General features: G+C 41.6%; 1 protein-coding gene across 4 annotated transcripts in view; it reads right to left on the bottom strand.

The window, feature by feature from the left end:
* nsd1b (nuclear receptor binding SET domain protein 1b) overlaps positions 1-22,418 on the bottom strand; it is a 30,030-nt gene that overhangs the window by 7,440 nt on the left and 172 nt on the right. Inside the window, exons 1-12 of one of the 4 annotated variants that reach the window (XM_032576883.1) lie at positions 20,773-21,170; positions 17,388-18,220; positions 16,500-16,662; positions 15,734-15,906; positions 11,381-15,539; positions 10,426-10,538; positions 5,217-5,472; positions 4,263-4,363; positions 3,630-3,672; positions 896-1,059; positions 646-825; positions 405-528 (exon numbers count right to left, since the gene is read on the bottom strand). In XM_032576883.1, coding sequence (XP_032432774.1) covers positions 405-528; positions 646-825; positions 896-1,059; positions 3,630-3,672; positions 4,263-4,363; positions 5,217-5,472; positions 10,426-10,538; positions 11,381-15,539; positions 15,734-15,906; positions 16,500-16,662; positions 17,388-18,203 — 6,292 coding nt within the window. In that variant the 5' untranslated portion in view covers positions 18,204-18,220; positions 20,773-21,170. Of the gene's footprint in view, positions 1-404; positions 529-645; positions 826-895; positions 1,060-3,629; positions 3,673-4,262; positions 4,364-5,216; positions 5,473-10,425; positions 10,539-11,380; positions 15,540-15,733; positions 15,907-16,499; positions 16,663-17,387; positions 18,221-20,772; positions 21,171-22,418 lie in introns of those variants that run through there. The other 3 variants (XM_032576885.1, XM_032576887.1, XM_032576884.1) reach the window with 3 other exon arrangements.

The raw sequence follows: 22,418 nt of genomic DNA, 5'->3' as shown, positions 1-22,418 counted from the left end.
GAGACAGGAATCACTATAGCAACCAGAACAGGGCTAGCCAGAAGAAGGCGGTCCATAAAAACTGTCGTAGGGGGCGCTGTTGGAGTTTACAGCATAATGTACCAAGCTAAAGGAAAATAAAGAAAAAACCACAGAACAACAAGGAACACCACAGTAGTAAACATCTTACCACGATGACCTCATGGGATTTTTGGGTTTTGCTTTTATTCTTTCTTTAGCATTAGCATTAGCATTAGCATTAGGAATAGCAAAGTGTGGTGCAAAAGTGCAACAGTGGCCCCTACAGTCCCAATAAACGGTGGTGAATTTGGTCTAACAGCAAAAGTGGTCCATAGGAAAGCACAGCTTGGATGGGCTGGTTCTGGTTCTGACCCGTTTCTGATCATCAGGAGGAATAAACTGACCTGATTTGCATTCGGGGCAGACAAACTTTCCTTTCGGCGCCTCGGCCAGAGAGATGCAGGCCAGGTGAAAAGCTCCGCAGCACTGACCCTCACACAGCAGCAGCTCCCCCGTCTTCTCACACACCTGAGGAGCAAAACCAGGTGAAGATCAGAACAAAGGAAATTAACCAGGATTCAGGAGGAGGAGTTGCTCCAGCCTGGTCTTCCGTCTTCTCCTCTGACTTTACGGTCAGTGTCTCACCTGGCAGACGTTCTCCTTCATGGAGGCGGGGCCTCCCCGGTCGCCGATGATCTTCCTGACAGGTAGCAGCGCGTCGTCGCCCAGCAGGTCGTCGCCCAGCAGGTTGTCGCCCAGCAGGTCGTCGCCCAGCGGGTCGTCCTTCCTGGGGGGCAACCGGTTCTCCAGCAGAAACCTGTCATCCTGCAGAAACACGTCGGGTTTCCATCTGAACCAGAGGGGCTATCGTTTCCTAAAGTTCCTGTCGGCTGACCTCTGACTCCTCCTGGATGCTGCTGTCATCAGACTGGAACACGTCTGCTGGGGGCGGATCCACCTGCTCAGGTGGACTAGGGGCTGCCGGGGGGTCAGAGGTCACGGGGGGGAGGGGCGGCGGCTCAGAGAGTGGTTTCACTTTTAAAGATGGAGGAGAAAAATCTGAGTAGAAAACGATCAGTTATGAGATTCAATCATCTGAAGTCTAAATGGTTTATAAAAATATTTTATAAAAATAGAATGAAATTATTTAACTTTAAAGCTGCAGTGTTTTCACAGCCAGGAGGCGGAGCTTAGTGCTGTCAATCATCCCTGTGTGCTCGCTGCTCTACCCTGATAGCTGAAACTTTCAACAATATTTGTTGCTGAATTGGTGCTACTAGCCCTGTCACGATAGCAAATTTTGCTGAACGATTAATTGTCTCAAAAATTATTGCGATAAACGATAATATTGTTTGAAGACCTTTTTACACTGATTTAATGGAAATGACGTAATAATCCATGCGATTTCCTGCCAAAGTTAGATACACTTTATTTTCAAAAGAACACTTAACACTGGAGCTGATAAACAAAATAAACAAAACAACCAAAAACAAAAATAAAATGGATTCTGTCTCCATCAACAAAAAACACACTTGAAAAAAAACAACTAAACAACATAAAGCCAAAGTGGAAATAAATACTGCATTCAACCAAAAGAGTGCAGATTATGAAGTCTGTATATTATGTTGCCCTTCAGTAATAATTAGATTTAAATAGAGAAGATGGGCACATCGACTACCTGATGCAATAATTCACACTACATGATTTTTGCTCCTATTTTTCCCCTTACAACAATCTTAGAAAGTTGGTCTTTCTAAGATTGTGAGGTGTGTTACGGTAGATCGTCGTTGCCGCTCCGATCTAAATCAGGGTTTTTCCCTGACTGGCCGCAACCTGTTGAATGTGACAGGCAGCCAATCAGAAAGCGCGGATTCTCCTCCGTGTTTTCTGCGGGGAAATTACGGAGGGGAATCCCAAACAGCTGACACGGCGCAACCCGAAGTCCAGCGGACATTGGAGATGATATGTGGAAACAACATTAATGTTTATTCAACATGCAAAGAATATAGAAATGACAAGAGGAGGAGTTGGAGCAAAATTGCTACCGCAGTTGATAAACCCAGTAACTTTTCAGCTGTTCTTTGTTAACGTGACATAAATAGGTTATAATGATTTTCATTCAGTCAGGACTTTACACTGACACTAGCCACATGCATTGCAGGTAGATTGTAGTAAAGCATTGATTAATGCCTGGTTTTAAAATTAGTTAACTGAACTTGTAGCCATTATTTTGTGCCCATTGTTGGACACCACAGGGCAGGACCGAACCCGGTCCGGAACCGTTATAGCTAGGATTTCTGTCGGCTAATCTGTGGGTCTGTCAGGTTTTGAAAATGGGCCGACAATCGGCCGACAGCTCTAAGATCGTGTAGTGTGCGCTGGGCTTTACACTAAGGAAATGAGGAAGGGAGGATCAGTGGAGAGCACCGGAGTTGAGCCTTTTTTTTCATTCGGTGTCATTAACAGAAAGAGAAAAAGGCCGGAAGAGACGATAATGCTGATAATTAAAATGACGTCGATAGTTTTAATTTATCGTACGATTAATTGATTTATCGTTTATCGCGACAGGCCTAGGTGCTACAGAAAAAAACAGAATTAAATTGTTTCTAGTTAGAGGAACTAAATCTTTTCACAGATTATCTGTCTCATACCAAACTGCCATGACAGAGACAGTTTAAATAAATATGTATACATTTTTATAAAACTATAACTCAGCTTTAATGGCCTCTTTCCATCGCCTCCTTCATGCGCCGCTAGTTTTCCTCTAGACATCAGTGAAGCTCCTTCACCGACTTCTTTAAATTGTACTTAAAGTCTCCTGTGGATTTTAACAGCTCCAGTCCTTGTGCTGTCTAATATTATATTTAATATAATATATTAATTAGTTTTCTCGTTAGCTGGAGAGGCAGCAGCGCCTCCTGCCCCCTGTTGACCAGCTGTTAGAAAATGGATGGATATTAATTAGTTTAGAGACCAAAGGTAAAAACGAGCCACTCACATGTTTCACCAAACAGTTTTTGTCTTTCAATTACAAACAAATGACATAAAATACATGATTTATTCTTAACTCTTTGAAAACCAAATTACTGACAATAAGTTTACCGTATTGTGGTGGAGGCTCCTACCACCACCACATGGTGTTAGTATTTATATTAGTTACAGCTTATAGTCTGTTTAAGTTATTCATTTAGACATTTATTTTCTAATGGGTGACACTTTAGTTAATGTCTGTTCTTTGTTTGAGGTTCTGCTGATAGAAACCAGCTGGAGGAGGAAACCTGGAACAAACATTTGTTTTTTAAAAGACTGAAGGGGACTTTGTTGTTTCAAGTTGATCTTAATTAGTTAATTTTGTCACTTAAATCTTCACTCATTATTGTTTCTGCTAAGTTAAAGTTAGTTTTTGCTTTATTTGTTTCATAGGATGCTTTAGTTAAGCCTCGGTCCGTTCCATATACAGATTGTCAACCTGCCACGGTGGCGGATGCGTTGCTCCAATTGACCTGTATTTGGCCAGAGGCGGTGCTGATTTCCATCCCTGGTTTAAACTCCCTGCTTTAACTGATCCTCCACTTTGGGTACCTTAGTCATTTCTAGATGATTTTCTAAATAAGTGGAATCGTACGAACCCGACTGAGGTCCAGCATCTGAATTCATCTTCAGTGTTTTATTCTGGAATGAAATATAAACATGATCAGAACATGAAACTTCACTTTCACATTAAATATGAACATATACATGTTAGAAAGAGTTAAACAGCAAAAAGCAGCATGTATGTTCACCCAGTAGGTCAGGAAGTGGAAATATCAGTATTGGTATTTTATCTGAAATTATTTATCGTAATTCAAGAGAAACAATAAACTGATTTTTTTTTGTTGGTAAAGTTCTCTAATTCAGCGATAAAATTCTAATGTTTAGGTCAAACCGCTACTTTACATTTACCATTAATGTTTTATTCATTTCATGATAACCTGGTTCCATTTGGGAGGCAAAATTGAAAATTGAAAAAAAGTTTTAAGTCTTTTGAAACAATCTGACCCTGAATTCACTTTCATGATTAAACTGGTTGCAGAAAACCAAAAAAAAAAAACATTAAAAATGATTCTAATAAGCAGAAATGTCACATAAGTTAGTATGTTCATATGGAGCAATTTCCCATTTCTGGACTCACTGCAAGTAAAAGGTGGTTCTTACCGAAGGCTTATTGGTTTATTAATGTGATGTTTATGTTTTGCTGCTGAGCCCAGATGAAAGTTTTCTACCTTCTTCTTCGGGGCGGCGGACACCTCGGCCTCCAGGCAGTACTCCAGGATCTTCTGCGTGGGTTTCCTCTTCCTCTTCTTTTCAAGCACAGGAGAAACTTCTGCCAACCAAACAGAAACCATCAGAAACCAAAAGCCTTCTGACTGAATCCACCGAGCAGAACCGGGTCCGGACCCTGGAGCCCAAACAAGAAGCAGCAGCAGCTTCGTTTCTTTTACATTCAGCGTGATTCAAGAACCCCGACCAGCTGCATAATCTTCACGTTTATTCTGCTAATACAACAAACAATGTGCCACAAAAACCAAAACTTTTATAAAGAAAATGTTGAAACTAACTGGAGTTAAAAATCAAATAAATCAACATCATGTTAGCAGGAAAAGGTTGAAATAACCTGGTCGCAAGCAAAACCTCAACTGAGATCAAATCCTGGAAGGAAAAGCTGCAGTTCGTAACTTTAATAAAAACATTTTATAGATATTTGTTCAAATGTTGTGACAGTTTGGGAAAAGATCGATCTCTTCCTTCTCCCAGTGCTAACGAGAAACAACCAATCAGAGCCAGAAGGTGGGGCTTAGTGCTGTCGATCACAAACTTGTTTGGCGCTGCTTTCTGCTACACTGTAGGTAGCATAGCCTGTAGTGTTATGGCCAGTTAGCATAGCCATGCTAACGGCACATAAACAGTTTTCCTGTAAGCTGTTCCTCCTGCATTAACACATTTAGCAGTGAGTACATGAGCATGATTCACAGCACTAAGCCCTGCTTCCTGGTTCTGTTTTTGGTTCATTTCTTGGTGATAGCAGCTCAGAGAAAAGGTTGATCTGCTGATGAATGGTGACACTCTCAACAAAAACAAGATTTTAAAAAAGTTACGTACTGCCTCTTTAAAAGGAATGCTGCGTAAAGAGTTCAATGAAACGTCCTTTATAAATAAATGAAAAGCAGAAACATTACTGTTGCCTTTGACTAGGCCGTCTGACAGGGAGGGCTCCACTTCAGGGGGTGGAGTTAAGGAGTCGATGGAAAGCACCGGAAGCTCTTGGGTCGATGGCGGTTCTGCTTTGGGAATCTGGGTTTCTGCAGGCGTGGCTGGAGCCAACTCCTCTGGCGGCGGCGTCAGTATTTCAGGAAGTAAGGAGGACGATGAGCTGTCGGCCAGGTTCTTCTCCAAGTCCGAAAGCTCACACAGGGCAGCAACAGATTCGTTGGCCTAGTGGAGAAAAGATTGAGTAGGATTGAGGCTGGGCGACGTTTCCAGAAAACTCGATGCATCGGCCAGCCATCGTTTTTCAATTCGCCGTGGTTAAAGAGGCTCCAACGCAACCATCAAGTATAAATTGTCCTTTAAATAAAAATCACTGCAAGTATTGTTTATTCAACAGACTATGAATGCATCACTAGCCCCCCCCTATTGGTCAGTCTGGCTTGAGGCACTGCATGGGTCACTGACTGCTTCATTTTTCAAAATAAAAGCTTGATGAGCCGTGCTGCTTCATGGGTTATTGTATTTGATCAAAGGAGAGTCTTTGTCTTCAGCAGCTGAAGTAAAAAGGAACATCGACCAACATATTAATGTGTATTAATGATTTTGATGATGGCACTCATGTAATGTTTGTTACCAGTTTTCTCCATTGTTGTTGATGGTGTTTTTATGACTTTATATTTTTGTGATTTTATGATGTAAAGCACTTTGAACTGCTACACAAATAAACTTGATTGAAATGGAGCCAGCAACAGGAAAAAATCTGACATCTGGGAAGACTTGAGATGATCGCTCACAATAATCTTAAATAAAAATAATTAACTCCTTCACCTCCAAAATTCTCACCTTCTGGAAATTTCCACTATTATTTTGATCAGCAAAGATAGGTTAGGTTAAACTTTATTAATCCCATAGGGAAATTGAGGAAATATATAAGATATATCAGTCTTGCACAGCAGAAACAAACTTAAAGCTGGTGGAAGAGTAAAATTCTGGCCTGATGAGTAAAAATATAAGAGATCAGATCAGAGAGAGAATAGAAATCCAAGAAAATGAGAATTTTTGACGAATTTTAGTTTTTCAGGGGACAAATCAAATCTCAACGAATACTGTCTTCCCCAACAAGCACCGCACTCTAAATACAGTAAAACAAATGTCTTTATTGTCAAATCAGTCGATGATGTGAAAGAAAACAGCCACTGACAGTCAACATATATCAGGACTGGCTACAAATCATTTTAATAACTAAAAAAGATTAGTTAAGTAGGATTTAACTGACCCTCCTGTTACTAAACATGAGTTTGACAAAAACCTTGTGACAATATTGCATTTACTAATTTTTTTTTTTAAGTTTGTCTAACTGAGTAACAGGATGAAATGAAAGTTACAGGCCAATAGCGTTAACATCTTGTGTCGGCAAAGTAATGGAGAAAATGGTGAATAATAGATTAATTTACTTCTTAGAATTGAGAGAAAAAATAAAATATCAATATGGCTTCAGGAAAGGAAGAAGTACGATAGATCCTATGATACAGCTTGAACATGAAATCAGAAAAGCACAGGTGAATAAAGAGGTTTTAATGGCAGTGTTCTTGGATATTGAGAAGGCATATGACATGTTATGGAAGGAAGGTTTACTGATTAAAATTAGACAAATAGGGCTAAGCGGAAAAATTTATAATTGGATCAAAGACTTTTTAACTGATAGAAATATAAGAGTGAAAATAGGAAATGAAATAAGTTCAAAATGTTTAACTGAAAATGGCACTCCTCAAGGTAGTATTATAAGTCCAATGTTATTTATAATAATGATTAATGATATTTTTAGTAAAATCGAAGGTAAGTTTGGAATGACTTTATTTGCGGATGATGGTCTTATTTGGAAACGGGGAAGAAATATAAAATTTATAAATGATAAAATGCAAGAAGCGTTAGGTAAGGTAGAAGATTGGGCGCTAGAATGGGGATTTCGAATTTCAAGTTCAAAATCTAAATTTGTTAACTTTACTAATAGGAAGGTAGGAACCAAGATAAAATTAAAAATGTATGATAAAGAAGTAGAAAGGGTAGATAAATTCAAATATTTAGGTTTATGGTTTGATAAAAAGCTTACATGGAAAATACATATTAGTAAAATAATAGAGAGAAGTAAAAAAATATTAAATATCATGAGATGTTTAAGAGGTAAAGAATGGGGAGCAGGTAGGAAAACTTTGAAGATATTATATATTGGACTTATTAGATCGGTAATAGATTATGGATGTGTGGTATATAATTCTGCCTCCAGTACCTTATTAAAAGAAATAGATAAAATACAGTATCAAGCGTTAAGAATTTGCTGTGGGGCAATGAAGACAACACCAGTGTCAGCACTACAGGTAGAAATGGGGGAAATGCCATTGGAGTTAAGAAGGAAACAATTAGGAGTAGGGTTCTGGGCACACGTAAAAGGGCATAAAAAAAGTTATCCTATAAATAATATATTACAACCATGTCAAGAAAATGTTAAGAATGTAAATGTAAATAGTTTTGGATGGATAATAACTAAAGAAATAAAGGAAATAGGATTAAATCAATGTTTAATTAGTCCGGTGGTGGATTTTTCATGTAATCCGCCTTGGATACAAAAAGAGATGAAAGTTGATTTAACATTGTTGGAAGAAGGAAGACAGACAGTAGAAGGAGAGGTGGAAAGATACATAAGAAGGGAATATGGAGAATACTTACAAATATATACAGAGGCATCAAAAATGGTAAATGATAGAGTAGGGATAGCATTTATAATTCCAGATTTAAACATCATGGAAAATAAAAGATTAACGGATAGTTTGAATGTATACACAGGAGAGTTACTGGCTATTTCAATGGCGTTAAAATGGAGTGAAGAATTAAGTGACAAGAAAGTGTTAATTTGTTCTGATTCAAGTAGTGCATTAATAAGTATTATGGAACAAGAGTCGGAAGCAAGACAAGACATATTGATAGATATAAATAAATCAATACATAAAATGGGGATACATAGATCTACTGTTAAATTTATTTGGATTCCGGCGCATATTGGAATAATTGGAAATGAATTAGCAGATACATTTGCAAAGAGTGCGAGTAAGAGAAGTGAAATTGAATTGAAAGTTAAGTATAGTAAAAGTGAGATAAAGAGTATAAGTAAAATATATTACAAGAAGAAGTGGCAGGAACAATGGGAGGGTGAAAAGAAGGCAAGGTTTTATTATAGTATTCAAAAAAAAGTGGGGGAGTGTAGAAAGGAAAATAGGAATAAACAAGAGGAAGATATTATATCTAGGTTAAGATTTGGACATGTAGGGCTAAATAGTACTTTGAAAATAATAAATAAACATAGTACGGGGTTATGTAATTTTTGTGGAAAGTTGGAAACAGTTGTACATATTTTTATGGAATGTAATAAATATAATCTAGAAAGAGAGGAATTAGTAGAAGAGTTAAATAGGAATAAAGTTAAATTAAATATTAGAGATCTGCTACAAAAATCTTCTGGAGATGTGGTTTTTAATTCCGTATTTAGGTTTCTTAGAAAAACAGGTCTAATAGGGAGATTATAGGGTTTAGGCATCTGGTTCATACTCCAGTCCAGAAGGTGGCGGTAATGCACCTGAAAGTTGTTTGCCAACCGCCATAAAACAAAAAAGAAGAAGAAGACAGGATGAAACAGTTTCAGCAGCAGATGTCACTAGTGAGAAATGAATGAAGCACCGAGTTATGAACCTTTGGGCAAAGCAAAGGGCTGGGAAGCTGAGGCCTCATTTGGCCATCACTAGCCCGGCTACGGCGCGGAGCTAACAACATGGCGGCAGCGGGAGTTCAGGTGAGCGGGCGAATGAAGGCCGAGTTCGTCGCACTTTTGAAATTCAGGTGGAGCGCGAGAGCGGCATGGCGGTTTTAGTTAACGCTACGTTGGAGCCGTATTCTCATGAATGTCATTGCAAAGGCAGCTGCTCCGCAAGAACAACTTCCAGATCCGCCAGTTCATGTGAACGCGACGGGTTACAGAAATTCAGAGGAGCTGCGACAGCGCGCGAGAACGACGTAAGGAGACGGGGTGTGAGCCCGGTTTAATGCGTCAACTGTAAAGCTAGCTCAAACCTAGCTGACCCCGAGCCTAGCTCAAACCTAGCTGACCCCGAGCCTAGCTCAAACCTAGCTGACCCCGAGCCTAGCTCAAACCTAGCTGACCCTGGATATTGTTTGTCCCAATGTATTTGCAAAACTAGTCCAAGGCCTTAGAGAAACCGCGCTGAATCAATAATCTGGTTTGGATTTTCTATGGAGGATGTCCAACAAAAATGAGGTCATTTGCGAAACCTGTAAACAAAAGGTTGATTTCAAATTGATTTCACCATCTAATAAGTTTTCCATAGGCTTGTGTTTTTAGCACAGAATCTGTAGAAAGCTGATAATATTCAGGGGTATAAACGTCTCCATTTGGACTTCAGCTTCTTTATTAGTTTAGGATTATTTCCTATTTTTTTCTTTGACCATTTTGTGTGATGTGCTTAGTATCACAATAAGAGCAATTGTTATTTAAAAGGTTTTGAGATGCTCTGTGTGCTGTGATTAAACAAGTCTTAATGGGATTTGCAGACTTTGCCTGAATTTGGCAGCATTTACCATTATTGCGCTTTTTGTGGTTTGATGCTCAAAATTGGCAACATGTGCTAATAGTTTGATACGTGTGGCCTGTCCAGGTCCTGCTGAGTTTAGAATAACTTCAACTTTTGTTTCTTTAATCTTGACTTTTTTTTCTGATATGGTTTTGTTTATTAAAGGTCTAGTGTTGACACCAGAAAGAGGCAGTATTGTTTTTTCATTAATGAAAAACATCTTTGTGCAACTGATGGCTACAATAAAATATTTGAATTTATTCTGATTTTGTTTAGGAATAAAAAAAAAAACGTGACTGGTCCATTTGAATAGAGTACTCCGATGGCATTTTACATGCTATATAGATTAAGATAACAATGGAGATTATTTTAAAATATCATGATATATATTGTGTATGTAGCAAAAATATTGAGATATTAGATTTTCCTCCTATCGCCCAGCCCTAGTTGTGAGAACGATGTTTGATTCCTGGAACCCAAACTGCCTGATTGCAGACGAACTAAAGCCGATGTTTGACTATAGAGACAGAACAGAGCTCACCTTTCCAAACAGCTGGAGAGACTTTTTGGGTTTCTTCCTTGGGGAGAAGATCTGGTTGTATTCTTCAGTCCATTCAAGAAGTCTCTTGCTGGGTTTTCGTATTCGTTTATGTTCTGGAAACACAAAAGGAAGGAAATCATTCAACACTCTGTAGATACTTATTGAGTAACTAACTTGTAAATGAGCGAATCACACAGGAACAACTCGATGAGTTTAGATTTGGTGAAGATGACTTTCTGAAAATCAACCTGAGCTTGAGAAAGGGAAGACATTCAGGATATGTTGACTGGCCCGGTTTGGCTTGGTCTTACTGCTCCAGAAACTGATGATCTACTGGCTAATGCCACCTCTGATTGGACAACCAGTCAAACTTTGAAAGAAACAGGCTACAGCAGCAGAAGACCAAGCAGGTGCCACTCTAATTAGCCAAGAACAGAAACCTGAAGCTAACCAAAATGGTTGGATGAATGCGGCCTGCCCGTCAGACACAGGCCACATTTCAAAAGATCAGAAACGGATCGGATTTAGAACCACATATAGCCTGGGTTGCCTTTGGAAAAATTTGATCTGTGTTGTTCAGACTGTCATGAAAAGATCAGATGCAGGTCGTGTTAAGGCAAAACAAGGGGTTTGGGTCACTTCAGTCTGCAGAGTGAATGTAGCCTAACAAACAGGAAAACTTTGGTTGTTGCAATAAGTCTTGGAAAAACAATTCATCCAAAGTCTGGAATAGTTTTGAATGTTTACTCTGATTTTAGTCTGATCTGTAGTAAATGCACAGATATTCACCTTCATCTACATTACAGGTGTTTTATCTCAGCTCTAATGGCAGGAAGACATCAGCTTTCATGTTCAGTTTATCACATTTCACAAAATGGAAAATATTGTGCTACAGAAAATGCCAACTTTCCATTGTTGTTATTTTTGTAAGGACGGTACATCAGACTGTCCTTACCGGCTGCAGTCTTGTCTTGTTCCTCAGCTTCAAGAATCAAGTCCTGCGTCTTGTTCATCATGTCGTCTCTGAGGCTGGTTGGCTGCTCCAGGATGAGTGTCGGACATTCCCTCCTTTCCGGAGGAACACCTACCTGCTGGCTGCCCTTCAGTCTTTCCCATCTCTGCTGCTCCTCTTGCCCACCAACGTCTCCACTGCAGCCAGCCTGGATCCAGCTACTGCCAATTTGTACATCCATTATTTTTGAAGTAATATCTGCTGTTGGCCAGGAAGTGATTCCTGTTGCTGACGTTACTCCAGAAAAACCAGGTCCAGGGACTCTGCGATTGGTTTTCCCTTTCAACCAATGGCTGCCACTCTTTTTGCTACAGGGCCTCTTGAGTTTCTGGCCTTTACCACATCTGTTCTGTCCAATCACACTTTTGTCTGCGACTGGGTCGGTTTTGCTAAGAACACGTGTGTGGCCGTGTCCTTCCAGTGGAGCCTTGTGTGGCATCATCAGCGGCTCCACCTTCACATGTGCACTGGGTGGCCCAATCTCTAACTCTAGGGGCGCGCCGTCTCGCTCTCTAGTGTCATGCAAGTCCTTCAGCATCATAAGAAAAGTGCTAAACTGGTATTTTGAATGTGGCCTGAAAGAGACCGGCTTTCCATTGCTGCCATTTGGTAAGGATTGAAAGGAAACCTCCGTAACATTCTTGAAGGCTTTCATGAAGGAAAACGGTGATGGAGGTGATGGAGGTTGTGTTGTTGGGGGCAGATCTTCGTGCTTTGCCTTAACTATAGATGTAAGGGGTATGAAGTCCATTGGCGGAGTTGAAGAAACTGAAAGGTCTTCATCTTCACTTTTAACATCAGTTTCAAAATCATCTGAGTCAGAGAACAGTACGGAAGGGGAGCTACATCTAGAAAAGCAATCACCATTGTCAACATGAGTAGATTTTAGAAATTTTAAATTAGTGCAAATATCAAATTTGGGCTCAGCAGAATCCTGAACTGTGTCCAGAGGTTTGCTCAGCTTAGTTTGCTCAATCGCCTGCTGGGCTTTTCTACGCTTCCTCTGGTCGACGACCTGCAAGGCCTTCAGCGCTCTGGTCATCAGCCGACTGCTGGCTGGAAGATGGGCCGGCTGCTCTTTCAGGACTTTTTGAATTTCTTTAGCCTGCTTCAGTTTGTGAACAGCTTTTCTGGATTTTGGAGCAGGCCGACTTTCAGGGAGGTGAGGACTTCCTGTTGGAGAAGCTGCAGTTTTAGTAGATGAAGTGTTTTCCTCTGAGCAGTCTGGCTGGTCAGACGATGTCTTTGTTTGACTGCAAACAGAAATGTCTTTACATTCTAACCTGTTTGATTCATTGCACGATAAGGCGGTGATACTTTCTAGACTAACGTTTGACGCTGGGATACGTTCTACTTCGGGGCTGCTCAATGCATCAGAAAGTTTTGTGGAAGTGAGAGCATTGTTTCCAGGTGTCTTAGCGTTGTTTCCAGGTGTGGGAGCATTGTTTCCAGGTGTGGGAGCATTGTTTCCAGGTGTCTTAGCGTTGTTTCCAAGTTTCTTAGAGTTGTTTCCAGGTGTCTTAGCGTCGTTTCCAGATGTCTTAGCATTCTTTCCAGGTGTGGGAGCGTTGTTTCCAGGTGTGGGAGCTTTGTTTCTAGGTGTGGGAGCTTTGTTTCCAGGTGTGGGAGCATTGTTTCCAGGTGTGGGAGCATTGTTTCCAGGTGTGGGAGCGTTGTTTCCAGGTTTCTTAGAGTTGTTTCCAGGTGTCTTAGCGTCGTTTCCAGATGTCTTAGCATTCTTTCCAGGTGTGGGAGCGTTGTTTCCAGGTGTGGGAGCGTTGTTTCCAGGTGTGGGAGCATTGTTTCCAGGTGTGGGAGCGTTGTTTCCAGGTGTGGGAGCGTTGTTTCCAGATGTGGGAGCATTGTTTCCAGGTGTGGGAGCGTTCTTTCCAGGTGTGGGAGCGTTCTTTCCAGGTGTGGGAGCGTTGTTTCCAGGTGTCTTAGCGTTGTTTCCATGTTTCTTAGAGTTGTTTCCAGGTGTCTTAGCGTCGTTTCCAGGTGTGGGAGCATTGTTTCCAGGTGTGGGAGGGTTCTTTCCAGGTGTGGGAGCGTTGTTTCCAGGTGTGGGAGCGTTGTTTCCAGGTGTCTTAGCGTTGTTTCCATGTTTCTTAGAGTTGTTTCCAGGTGTCTTAGCGTTGTTTCCAGGTGTCTTAGCGTCGTTTCCAGGTGTGGGAGCGTTGTTTCCAGGTGTCTTAGCGTTGTTTCCATGTGTCTTAGCGTTGTTTCCATGTGTCTTAGCGTCGTTTCCAGGTGTCTTAGCGTCGTTTCCAGGTGTGGGAGCGTTGTTTCCAGGTATGGGAGCATTTTTTCCAGGTGTGGGAGGGTTCTTTCCAGGTGTGGGAGGGTTCTTTCCAGGTGTGGGAGCGTTGTTTCCAGGTGTGGGAGCATTGTTTCCAGGTGTGGGAGCATTGTTTCCAGGTGTGGGAGCATTGTTTCCAGGCGTCTTAGCTTTGTTTCCAGGTTTCTTAGAGTCGTTTCCAGATGTCTTAGCATTCTTTCCAGGTGTGGGAGCTTTGTTTCCAGGTGTGGGAGCGTTGTTTCCAGGTGTGGGAGCGTTGTTTCCAAGTGTGGGAGCGTTGTTTCCAGGTGTCTTAGCGTCGTTTCCAGGTGTGAGAGCATTTTTTCCAGGTGTGGGAGCATTGTGTTCAGGTGTCCTAGCGTCGTTTCCAGGTGTGGGAGCGTTGTGTTCAGGCGGTGACTCTGATGACAGCCGAAGCAGGCCAGACTCACTTCTAGCTCGTAGCTTCTTGACTGAGACCTTGATGAATTTTGAAGGTGTAATTTGATCTGTGGAGACGCTCGTTTTGCTGCCTGTCAAGTCTGATTTATTAGCTGCTGCTTTATTCACATTACTATCTGATGTTTTCTCTTTCTTATTGCATTCACTTCTGTTAGTAGTGACATGGGTCAGACATGAGTGTAAATATTTGTTTTGCTCTATCTCCTTTCGTATCAGTTTCACAAACGGGAGTCTGCATTTAGAGACCAGATGTTTTTGTTTTTCTAATATTGAGACTGGATCTCTTTTTTCGACTTCGAAACAGGGCCTCAAAGTCTGCTTACTTTCTTTCTCCTGGTCAGAAGGTTTTTCAGTTTTATCGAGTTGTTTAGTAGCAATTATGACAGAAAGTTCAGTTGAACTTACAGATGTTACCATCTTTGGAGAATCTGAGTCGTCATTAAAACCGACTTTCTTGGAGGGATGAAAGTCTTTTTCAACATCTGGGTCGTCAGACGAAATGCTCGAAGGGTTTATTTTGGTCTCAGAAGTCTGTTTGTCGTCAGTGGACAGCTGGGCCTTTGGTTTGTCCAAAGACCCGCCTCTTCCTTCAACAGGGTTGGCCTCACTGGCCTTACATTTCTCGGATACTGAATGTTCATGTATCGGACCATTATCTGTTGACTTATTAGTGTCTGCCAGTATGACCGGGTCACTGGACTCAGCGCCGACCAACGAGGCGGAGGGAACTGGTGCCTTCTTACTAACGGTGGATAAGTGCTTTTTCTTACAGGGGCCCTTACTAAAGAGGGAGTGGTCTGACACTGGGCTGGTAGTTTTAGGTCGCCGGTCTCTGCCTGATTTACTGAACCACAGTCCGGTTTGGGTCTCTGGCTGCTTCTTTAGCTCTTTGACTGCAGCCGCAGACGGCTGGCATGGAAGCAGCTTCGGTTGACGCTCAAGTGCTTTAGGACACAAAATCTTCGGGACCGAGTCGAGATCAGAGTATGGGCACTCTCTGTTGTCTCTGTGAGACTGATCAAGACTGCAACACAATGTGTTTTCATTCCCAAGGTCCTGAAGGGATTTGCTTTGCTTCTTCTTGCTAGAAGTTTTCTTTAAAGTGCTTGGTTTTGTCTGTGTTGTAGCTGCAGACGAGGTGGATCCATTTGTTAAGTGAAACGATTCAGAAACAGCGGGACCCGGCAGAGAGGGCGAGGGAACGGCTGGGTGGGGCTTCCTCTGTCTTTCTGCCGGGGAACTGCAGGAAAAGGTTTGATCTGTGGATGGAGCCAGAGATGGAGAAACGTCGGGTCGTCCAGACAGAACAGATTCAGCCTCGGCCACACTGCATCTCCACGAATGCTGGAAACGCTTAGGGATCTGCAGCAAGACGAGAAAACATGTCCGTAAGACTTATTTAACCAAAACAACAGACTGGTATCTTTTCATGATGCTTTTGGTAGTCACAGATTTCTGTTAGTGTCTTAGATTAGAGCTACTGTCCCACAATAAAGCGAAGGACCAACCTTTCATCACAACACGCATCATGCAATAATTCACAATTGAACACTTACAGTGTTTCTGTTGTTCTGCTCTCTTTGCTTGCTTCTTCGTCTCAAAAGGAGAAGTTGGTCGAACTCAAAGCCTCCGTGAAACGCCTGAGTTGATTTATCCTCCACCCAAACGAACTCCTTCGGCTCCCCAAAGGTCCGGACGTGATACAGCCGACAGAGCCGGTCGCAGGGCTCTGCAAAGAAACCAATACCTGCTGATTATTTTTAGAATGTGGGAATTACAACAGTAATACCCAGAAAGTACAGAATGAGTTAACAATATGCTGAAATATGGATAAAACATCCAACAAGGTGGTTGAAAATGCTAAAACATAAATCATTAGCGCAAAAATAAATTGGCAAAGTACAAGAAAAAAGCACAAGTGTAAAGACTGATTTCTGAAAATATGTTGCAATTTCAAACAAAATCTTATGATCTGCAGAAAAAATAATTATTTTCCAGTTGAGTTACAATCGTGTCTGACATGTTGATGGAAAGAATCAATAGTTGCAGGAAACGTGTTGAGAAAAAACAAAACAAATTAAGTTGGAGAAGATTCAGGCTGAAGTTGCCAGGAAGCAATTATCCTCCAGGTGAGTCGTTTCCATAGCGACGACCCACCTGGAGTAAAACAAGGTCAAACTGAAACCAAGCTCAACATCGATTAGTAACGATTAATCGTTTTAATCATTACGGAAATAATTGTCAATTAATTTAGTGATCGATTAATCGTTAACTGAATCATAAATCTGGATCTGACTGAATCAAACGGGTTTGCGGTTCTACCTTTCATCCTGTGATGGACGCCCAGCGCCGGGTCGGCCAGCACCTCACACGGCCACCAGGGCCGGCGGCCGAACTTGGCCCAAACGATTTCCCCCTCAGCGAACTTCACCGGCGGCGGAGGCTTTTTCCTCGAGCCGCTCGGCTGCTGCAGGAGACGAACACTCTGAACAAATCCACACAGTTTTCTCCTGCAGTTACTTCACAAGCAGGCAGATAAACCAGAAGTAAATGTTTCTGACCTTTGACCTCTTTATTTCTGTTTTCCATTGATTAAAAAACAATTTCACACCACAAAACAAACTGCAGCAAAATTTAACAGTAAATCCTTCAGTTGTTTGAGTCGATGAATGGGTCTGAACTACACTGTAAAAACATACTTTGTCTCTAGGACATTTTATCTTACTGTGTTGTTTCATTGTCTTTTAAATGGATTTAAGTTTTTAAAGGTTGATTTGGAGACGCCTACTGCACATTAGCCAATATAAATAGAAATGTTAGTTTTCTGTTTTTATGCTTATCTACAGTTGGACGACACGGCGGAAAACAATATCTCATATCAGCTAATATTGATCATTATTGATTTGATTTTGTTCAGTTTGCTGAACTGTTTGATCCAATTTTTATTCACATTTTCTATTTTTAAGCATCTATGAGGAGAAACCTGGAACTGCTGCAACATGCTGTTGCTAGGTAACTGAAGAGTGAGCGAGTTAGTTGATGCTACCCAGCTAGCTTAGCCAGTCGTGAGAGTTTGAGCGGGTCAAGTCTGTCCTCTGCCTACATCTCCCAGAATACCGTGCGGTTCTGAATCAGAGTTCAGTGAATATTCTATATATTGATTATTCTATCAGACATATTATCTATCGATATCATTGATTTAGTGCCTACCACCGTCCGCCATGCAGGCCAGTCATCGAACAGGAAGAGCTCCGAGTCGCTGTCCCACTCGTCCTCTGAGCCGTCCCAGTACCGCCGGCGCTGACCCGAGGACTGGGAGCGCGTCACCACCTTGGGCGCCGCCGCCGCCGCCGCCTCTGGGTCCAGACGAGCGTCTGCGGGGGCGAGCTGCGGTGCGGTCTGCGGCTGGTCGCGTTTGTCCAGGAAACCCGGGCCGGGCGCTGCGCTCTGCGGCTCCTCGTCGACGCCGTCGGCCTCAAGCAGAGCCGAGTCGAAGTGCAGCAGGCCGTTGGCGAAGGGGCTGCTGCTGTCCAGAGAGAAGGCCGGGCTCGGCGGGCTGGACGGAGAGTCGCCTCCCGTTTTCTCAGAAACAGCAGATTGGTGGAAACGAACAGCAGGAAAGTCTTTACTTTCACTTTGGAGATCCGTTTGCTTTCGACCAGAAGAAGACGAGACATCAACGTCTTCCTGGGAGACAGAATACTGTCTGTGCTCCGCCCAGCAGTCCTCCATCCTGACCCTGTCCCTCTGGTTGGACCCCCAGTCCCAGCGCCGGTCGGGCCCCCGGCTCGGCAGCACCAGGTCGGGCCGGCTCACCATCTTGGTGAGGTGCTGCAGCCTCCGCAGGGGGCTGTATGAGGAAGAGGAGGAGGAGGAAGAGTGGTCTGACTGGATGTAGCCGTAGACAGACGCGTGTTTGAGGGAGGAGGCGGCGGCCGACATGGCCGGGCCGACGCAGCACGGGTCGTGGGCCGGGGTCAAAGGGCAGCTGGACTTCCTGTCGGGGCCTTTGGAAGGCCCGCTCATTCTGACATGATCCGACCCTGAAACAGGAAGAGCAGACCGTTAGCATCGCTAGCACAGAAACACCCTAATTCCACATCCTTTAACCTGAAAACACATTTCAGATGAGCTGCAACCATCGATTATGATAATCGATTGTTCTGACGGTTTCAGCAAATTGTCTTGTTTTAGAGTCTTTATTCTCCATTTAACCATCGATTCATGAATTAGTTGACAATTTTTTCAACAACTGGTTAATCTGATTAATCGTTTCAGCCCCAATTTAAAACTGAAACAACAAAAGTCTACAGTTATAAATGATCCATTTCTAACTTCCAGCATTAAATGAAAGTTTTAACCAGGATGATTATCCAGCGATTAATTCAGCCTTTAGGTTCACCTAAAGACTAAAATATTAACATCTTTTTATATTTATCTTATAAATAGTGTGAAGCATATTTGCTTATTTCAGAGCCGGAGCAACTTCAACCATGTTGGCAACACTGAAGGCAATATGTCTCTAAACTGTAGCCATAGAAAATTAAAAAGTCATAAATGATCCCATTCATCGTTATAGAAATCTGAGCTCAAATAAACTTAGTTTCACCGTAACTCATGATGACAGATGCAGTGATAAAGTCTTTATACTTTATCTCTTTTAGCTTCAGTATTAAGAAAATAAACAGCAACATAATAAACATAATATAAAATAACAGTAATATAAATCAATAAAACAAGAAAATAAATCACATAACAGCTGATATAATAAGCGATAACAGAGCAGCTCATTTAAAAGCTGTTTTATTATTGTTATATTTACCCGCCTGAAACCAGCCTATTGTAAAAAAAATAATAATGTTTTTGTGACTCAGATAAAATGAGATATTTTTGGTTTAATTATAGTTTACAGTCACATAAAAACTGGGTAAAGTATATATTAGATATGTGTCAAAATAATTCACCGCCAAAACAAAAGATTCATGATAGTTTAAGTGCGAAATGGAAGAAGAAAAATAAGAAAATGCAAAAATGTTTCAAATTGAACCGCTGATTAATAAAGTTAGCTAAAGTTGGAAACTTTAAAATCATCTCTGTTTTTAATATTTCTTTGGGCTGCAATGAATCGTTAGTTTTCTGTTTTCAGAGTGTGTTGTGATATTACTATGCAGTAATAATCTGAGCTGTAAACTGCAGTTCTGTTTCCTCATCAGATCTGAATGAAGCCAAAATAAAACATGGATCCTATTTTGCTTATTGTATAATCTGGATTGCTCACATACTCAATTTAACACAGTATTGACCTCTGACCCCTCTGCAGTCAAATATCTGATTAAAATATAAACATTCAATTAGCTAACCTTCAGTTACTTCAACTGTTTGGATTTAACCTTTTGGATAAAAGTAATTCTAACAAACCGATGCGTCAGCATCTAACTAACTTTATATTTCCTGTCTGACCAAATAAAAACTCCATTTTAAATTTGTTTTCTGACTCAGAGGTTAATAAGTGGATTCATTTAAAATTCTCAATAACATTTTTCCATCCAGGGAATTATTAAGACAAAGATTCAACTTTGATACCAACAGCTGGACCTTTTGTGACAACGACTCTGAAACAACAGATCGTCTCTTTTTCTATTGTCTGCAAACTGGAACATTTTGGAGGAACTTTCAGGACTGGATCTCATCCAAACTTTCCTCCATCGTCCCTTAAAAAGAGAGGATCTAATATTTGGACCCACAGAGACAGAAGAACCTCATTCTTCACAACCTGATCCAATCCTGACTGTTCAGCCTTTAAAAACTTTTTAATGGACAAAAATCACTGCAGAACCTTAAAACTGATGAAAAACAAGCAGGAATAAATACAGCTCTATTATGACCTGAATTTATGTGGGAAATAAAGCCTCTTTTTCTTTTTCTGTTTGTTTTTGTCCTGCTTTCTCTCTGTTTGATGTCTGACACATTTTATTTATTTATATTTTATTGTCTTATAATTATATTTGTGCCTTAAGCCTGTCAGACTTGATCTCTTCATGTATCTACATGCCACGTGATCTTGTACAATTGTTCAAAGTGTTTAATAAAAAATAAAAAAAACAAAAACATGGATCCTGCAGCGGCGCGTCCTGACGTCACATTCAGCTGAAAACACGGAGCTGCCGGTCTGCGCTGCTATCGCGAGATGTTGGAAATGACATCCAACGCGATAAGGTCAGGCAGGAATCTCATGGACGCGCGGCGGCCAATCAGGCCCGCTACGTCAGGTTACATGATAAAAAAACCCATCAGGAATTGGGATTAACAGGGGCACGCGCGCGCGTGGGTGTGTGCGTGCGTGTCCACGCATGAGGAAAAGTGTGTGTGTGTGTGACGACATGTGTGCATTATGCATGCGGCGTCTTGATGGATGGAAATAAAAACCAAAGGCGACAAAAAAACAAGTTCAGCAACGCACACCAGCACGCGCGCGCACACACACGCAGACACGCGCACGCGCTCCCACCGACATATGCGGGGCTATGAGCGTCAGAAAGAGCAGAAATCACGCAGAAAACGCCGCATGTTGCGGGATGTGCCGCCTGAATCTTACCATTCCGGTGTAGCGGAGCGCCGCCGCGCCGCGCCGCCGCCTCATTCTGGCGGATAAACGGCCCAATTTCAGGATTTTTGAGAGCGGATGAGGCGAGTCCCCGCGGCAGCACTTCCTAGGCCCGGATCCTGAGCTCTCTCTCTCTCTCACCCATTCCCCCTCCAACACACACACTCCCCTCCTCCCAAAGCATGCGCTAACCCAGCGGCCCGGGAACAGCCTCACATCACAAATTCCTCTGTTTGCTTTGGAATAACTTTATAATCCCGTTTCTAATCCAGTCTGAGGGCGGCTGCTCTGCTGGCCGCTTCCTGCCGGCAGACACTCGGCCGGCCGTCACCGCCGCTCAGCGCATCTTCATCACCAAAACCCAGAAAATCACCAAAACAGCCAGAAGCCCCGCCCCTTTTCTGCATCCTTCATAATTAACCCCGTCACCTGCCGGGAGCCGCGCGATTCACTCAAACATCGCTGCGAAAGATTCATGTGATGGTGCAAAAGGAAAAAATAGAAGTTAGCATATTGTTTTATTGTAAATTATTTTTAAAATATTTATTATATCTCAGATGCAGCTAGATTTAGTATTTATTTAATAATTGATTTGTGATGACTAGCATCATGCTAGTTATCAGCTGTTGCATAACAAATATTTTGGCACCCTGCTGTGGATTATTAAAACTAAAAATAAATAACCAGGTCCAATCAGGTCACAGGTCAGAAAAACGATTTCATTCAAACTAACAACTGAGGAGAAATCTGTCGGTCAGCTGGACACTGACAACTTGTTGAATTTTTAAAATTGTATTTAAGTTAAATTAATAAAATATTAATTTGATCAATTATCAATTAGTGGGCCTGGCTAACACCAGGTCCACTAATTGCAGGTTAACCAATCAGATGAGTCCTAAACAATCTCTGACCTCTAACCTTGAGGCTGCTTGCGGCATCTCACTGTAATTCTTCCTGCAGCCCATAGGGGGCGATAATCTGCTGCCGACACAGAAAACAGAAAGAAATTTTCTAAAGTTATTTTTAGCATTTGTGTCCTTCTGGTTGCTAATACATAAATTAGCCAAATCATCCGAGTCCCATTCATTTTCCAACTGTAAAATATGACAAATCAAAACCATTTGGTTCTGCCCAGCTGGCTGCTGGTCCATATTTAAAATCTGTAGATTGTAGAAAATGACTCTAGATGTTGGGTTGTTGGCACTTTGATCTAAAATTAACTCAATGACAATCAGAACGGCATTAAATGGTAAAATCTTGTTCCTGATGTGAATCACAGTCTGTTTGGCGCCACCCTTTGGACGGGAGTATAACTGCAGGTAAAGCTGGACTGCGCCCCCTAGTGGACAGGTACAGATTATACTTACGCCACACGGGCCTTTGAGTCCTTGAGACAAGAAATATTGAAATATTCTATAAAATTAAATCATTACTTTTATTAACATTTTTGTATAATTTTAACAACAAATTAATATTTTTTTAAATTGCTGGATTATTTGTGTTTATTGATAAATGTTTTCCTCAACAATATGTTTCTATATTGGTAATTATTTACTGCATTTAAAAAACTGTGTTGAAATTCAAACTTAATGTTGAATAATTTTTGGCCCTCGATGCTTCAGGGAGCCTAAACACAA

The sequence above is a fragment of the Xiphophorus hellerii genome, chromosome 11 (assembly GCF_003331165.1).
Source record: "Xiphophorus hellerii strain 12219 chromosome 11, Xiphophorus_hellerii-4.1, whole genome shotgun sequence".
NCBI classification, from domain to species: domain Eukaryota; kingdom Metazoa; phylum Chordata; class Actinopteri; order Cyprinodontiformes; family Poeciliidae; genus Xiphophorus; species Xiphophorus hellerii.
This window is presented reverse-complemented; position numbering and strand designations above follow the sequence as displayed.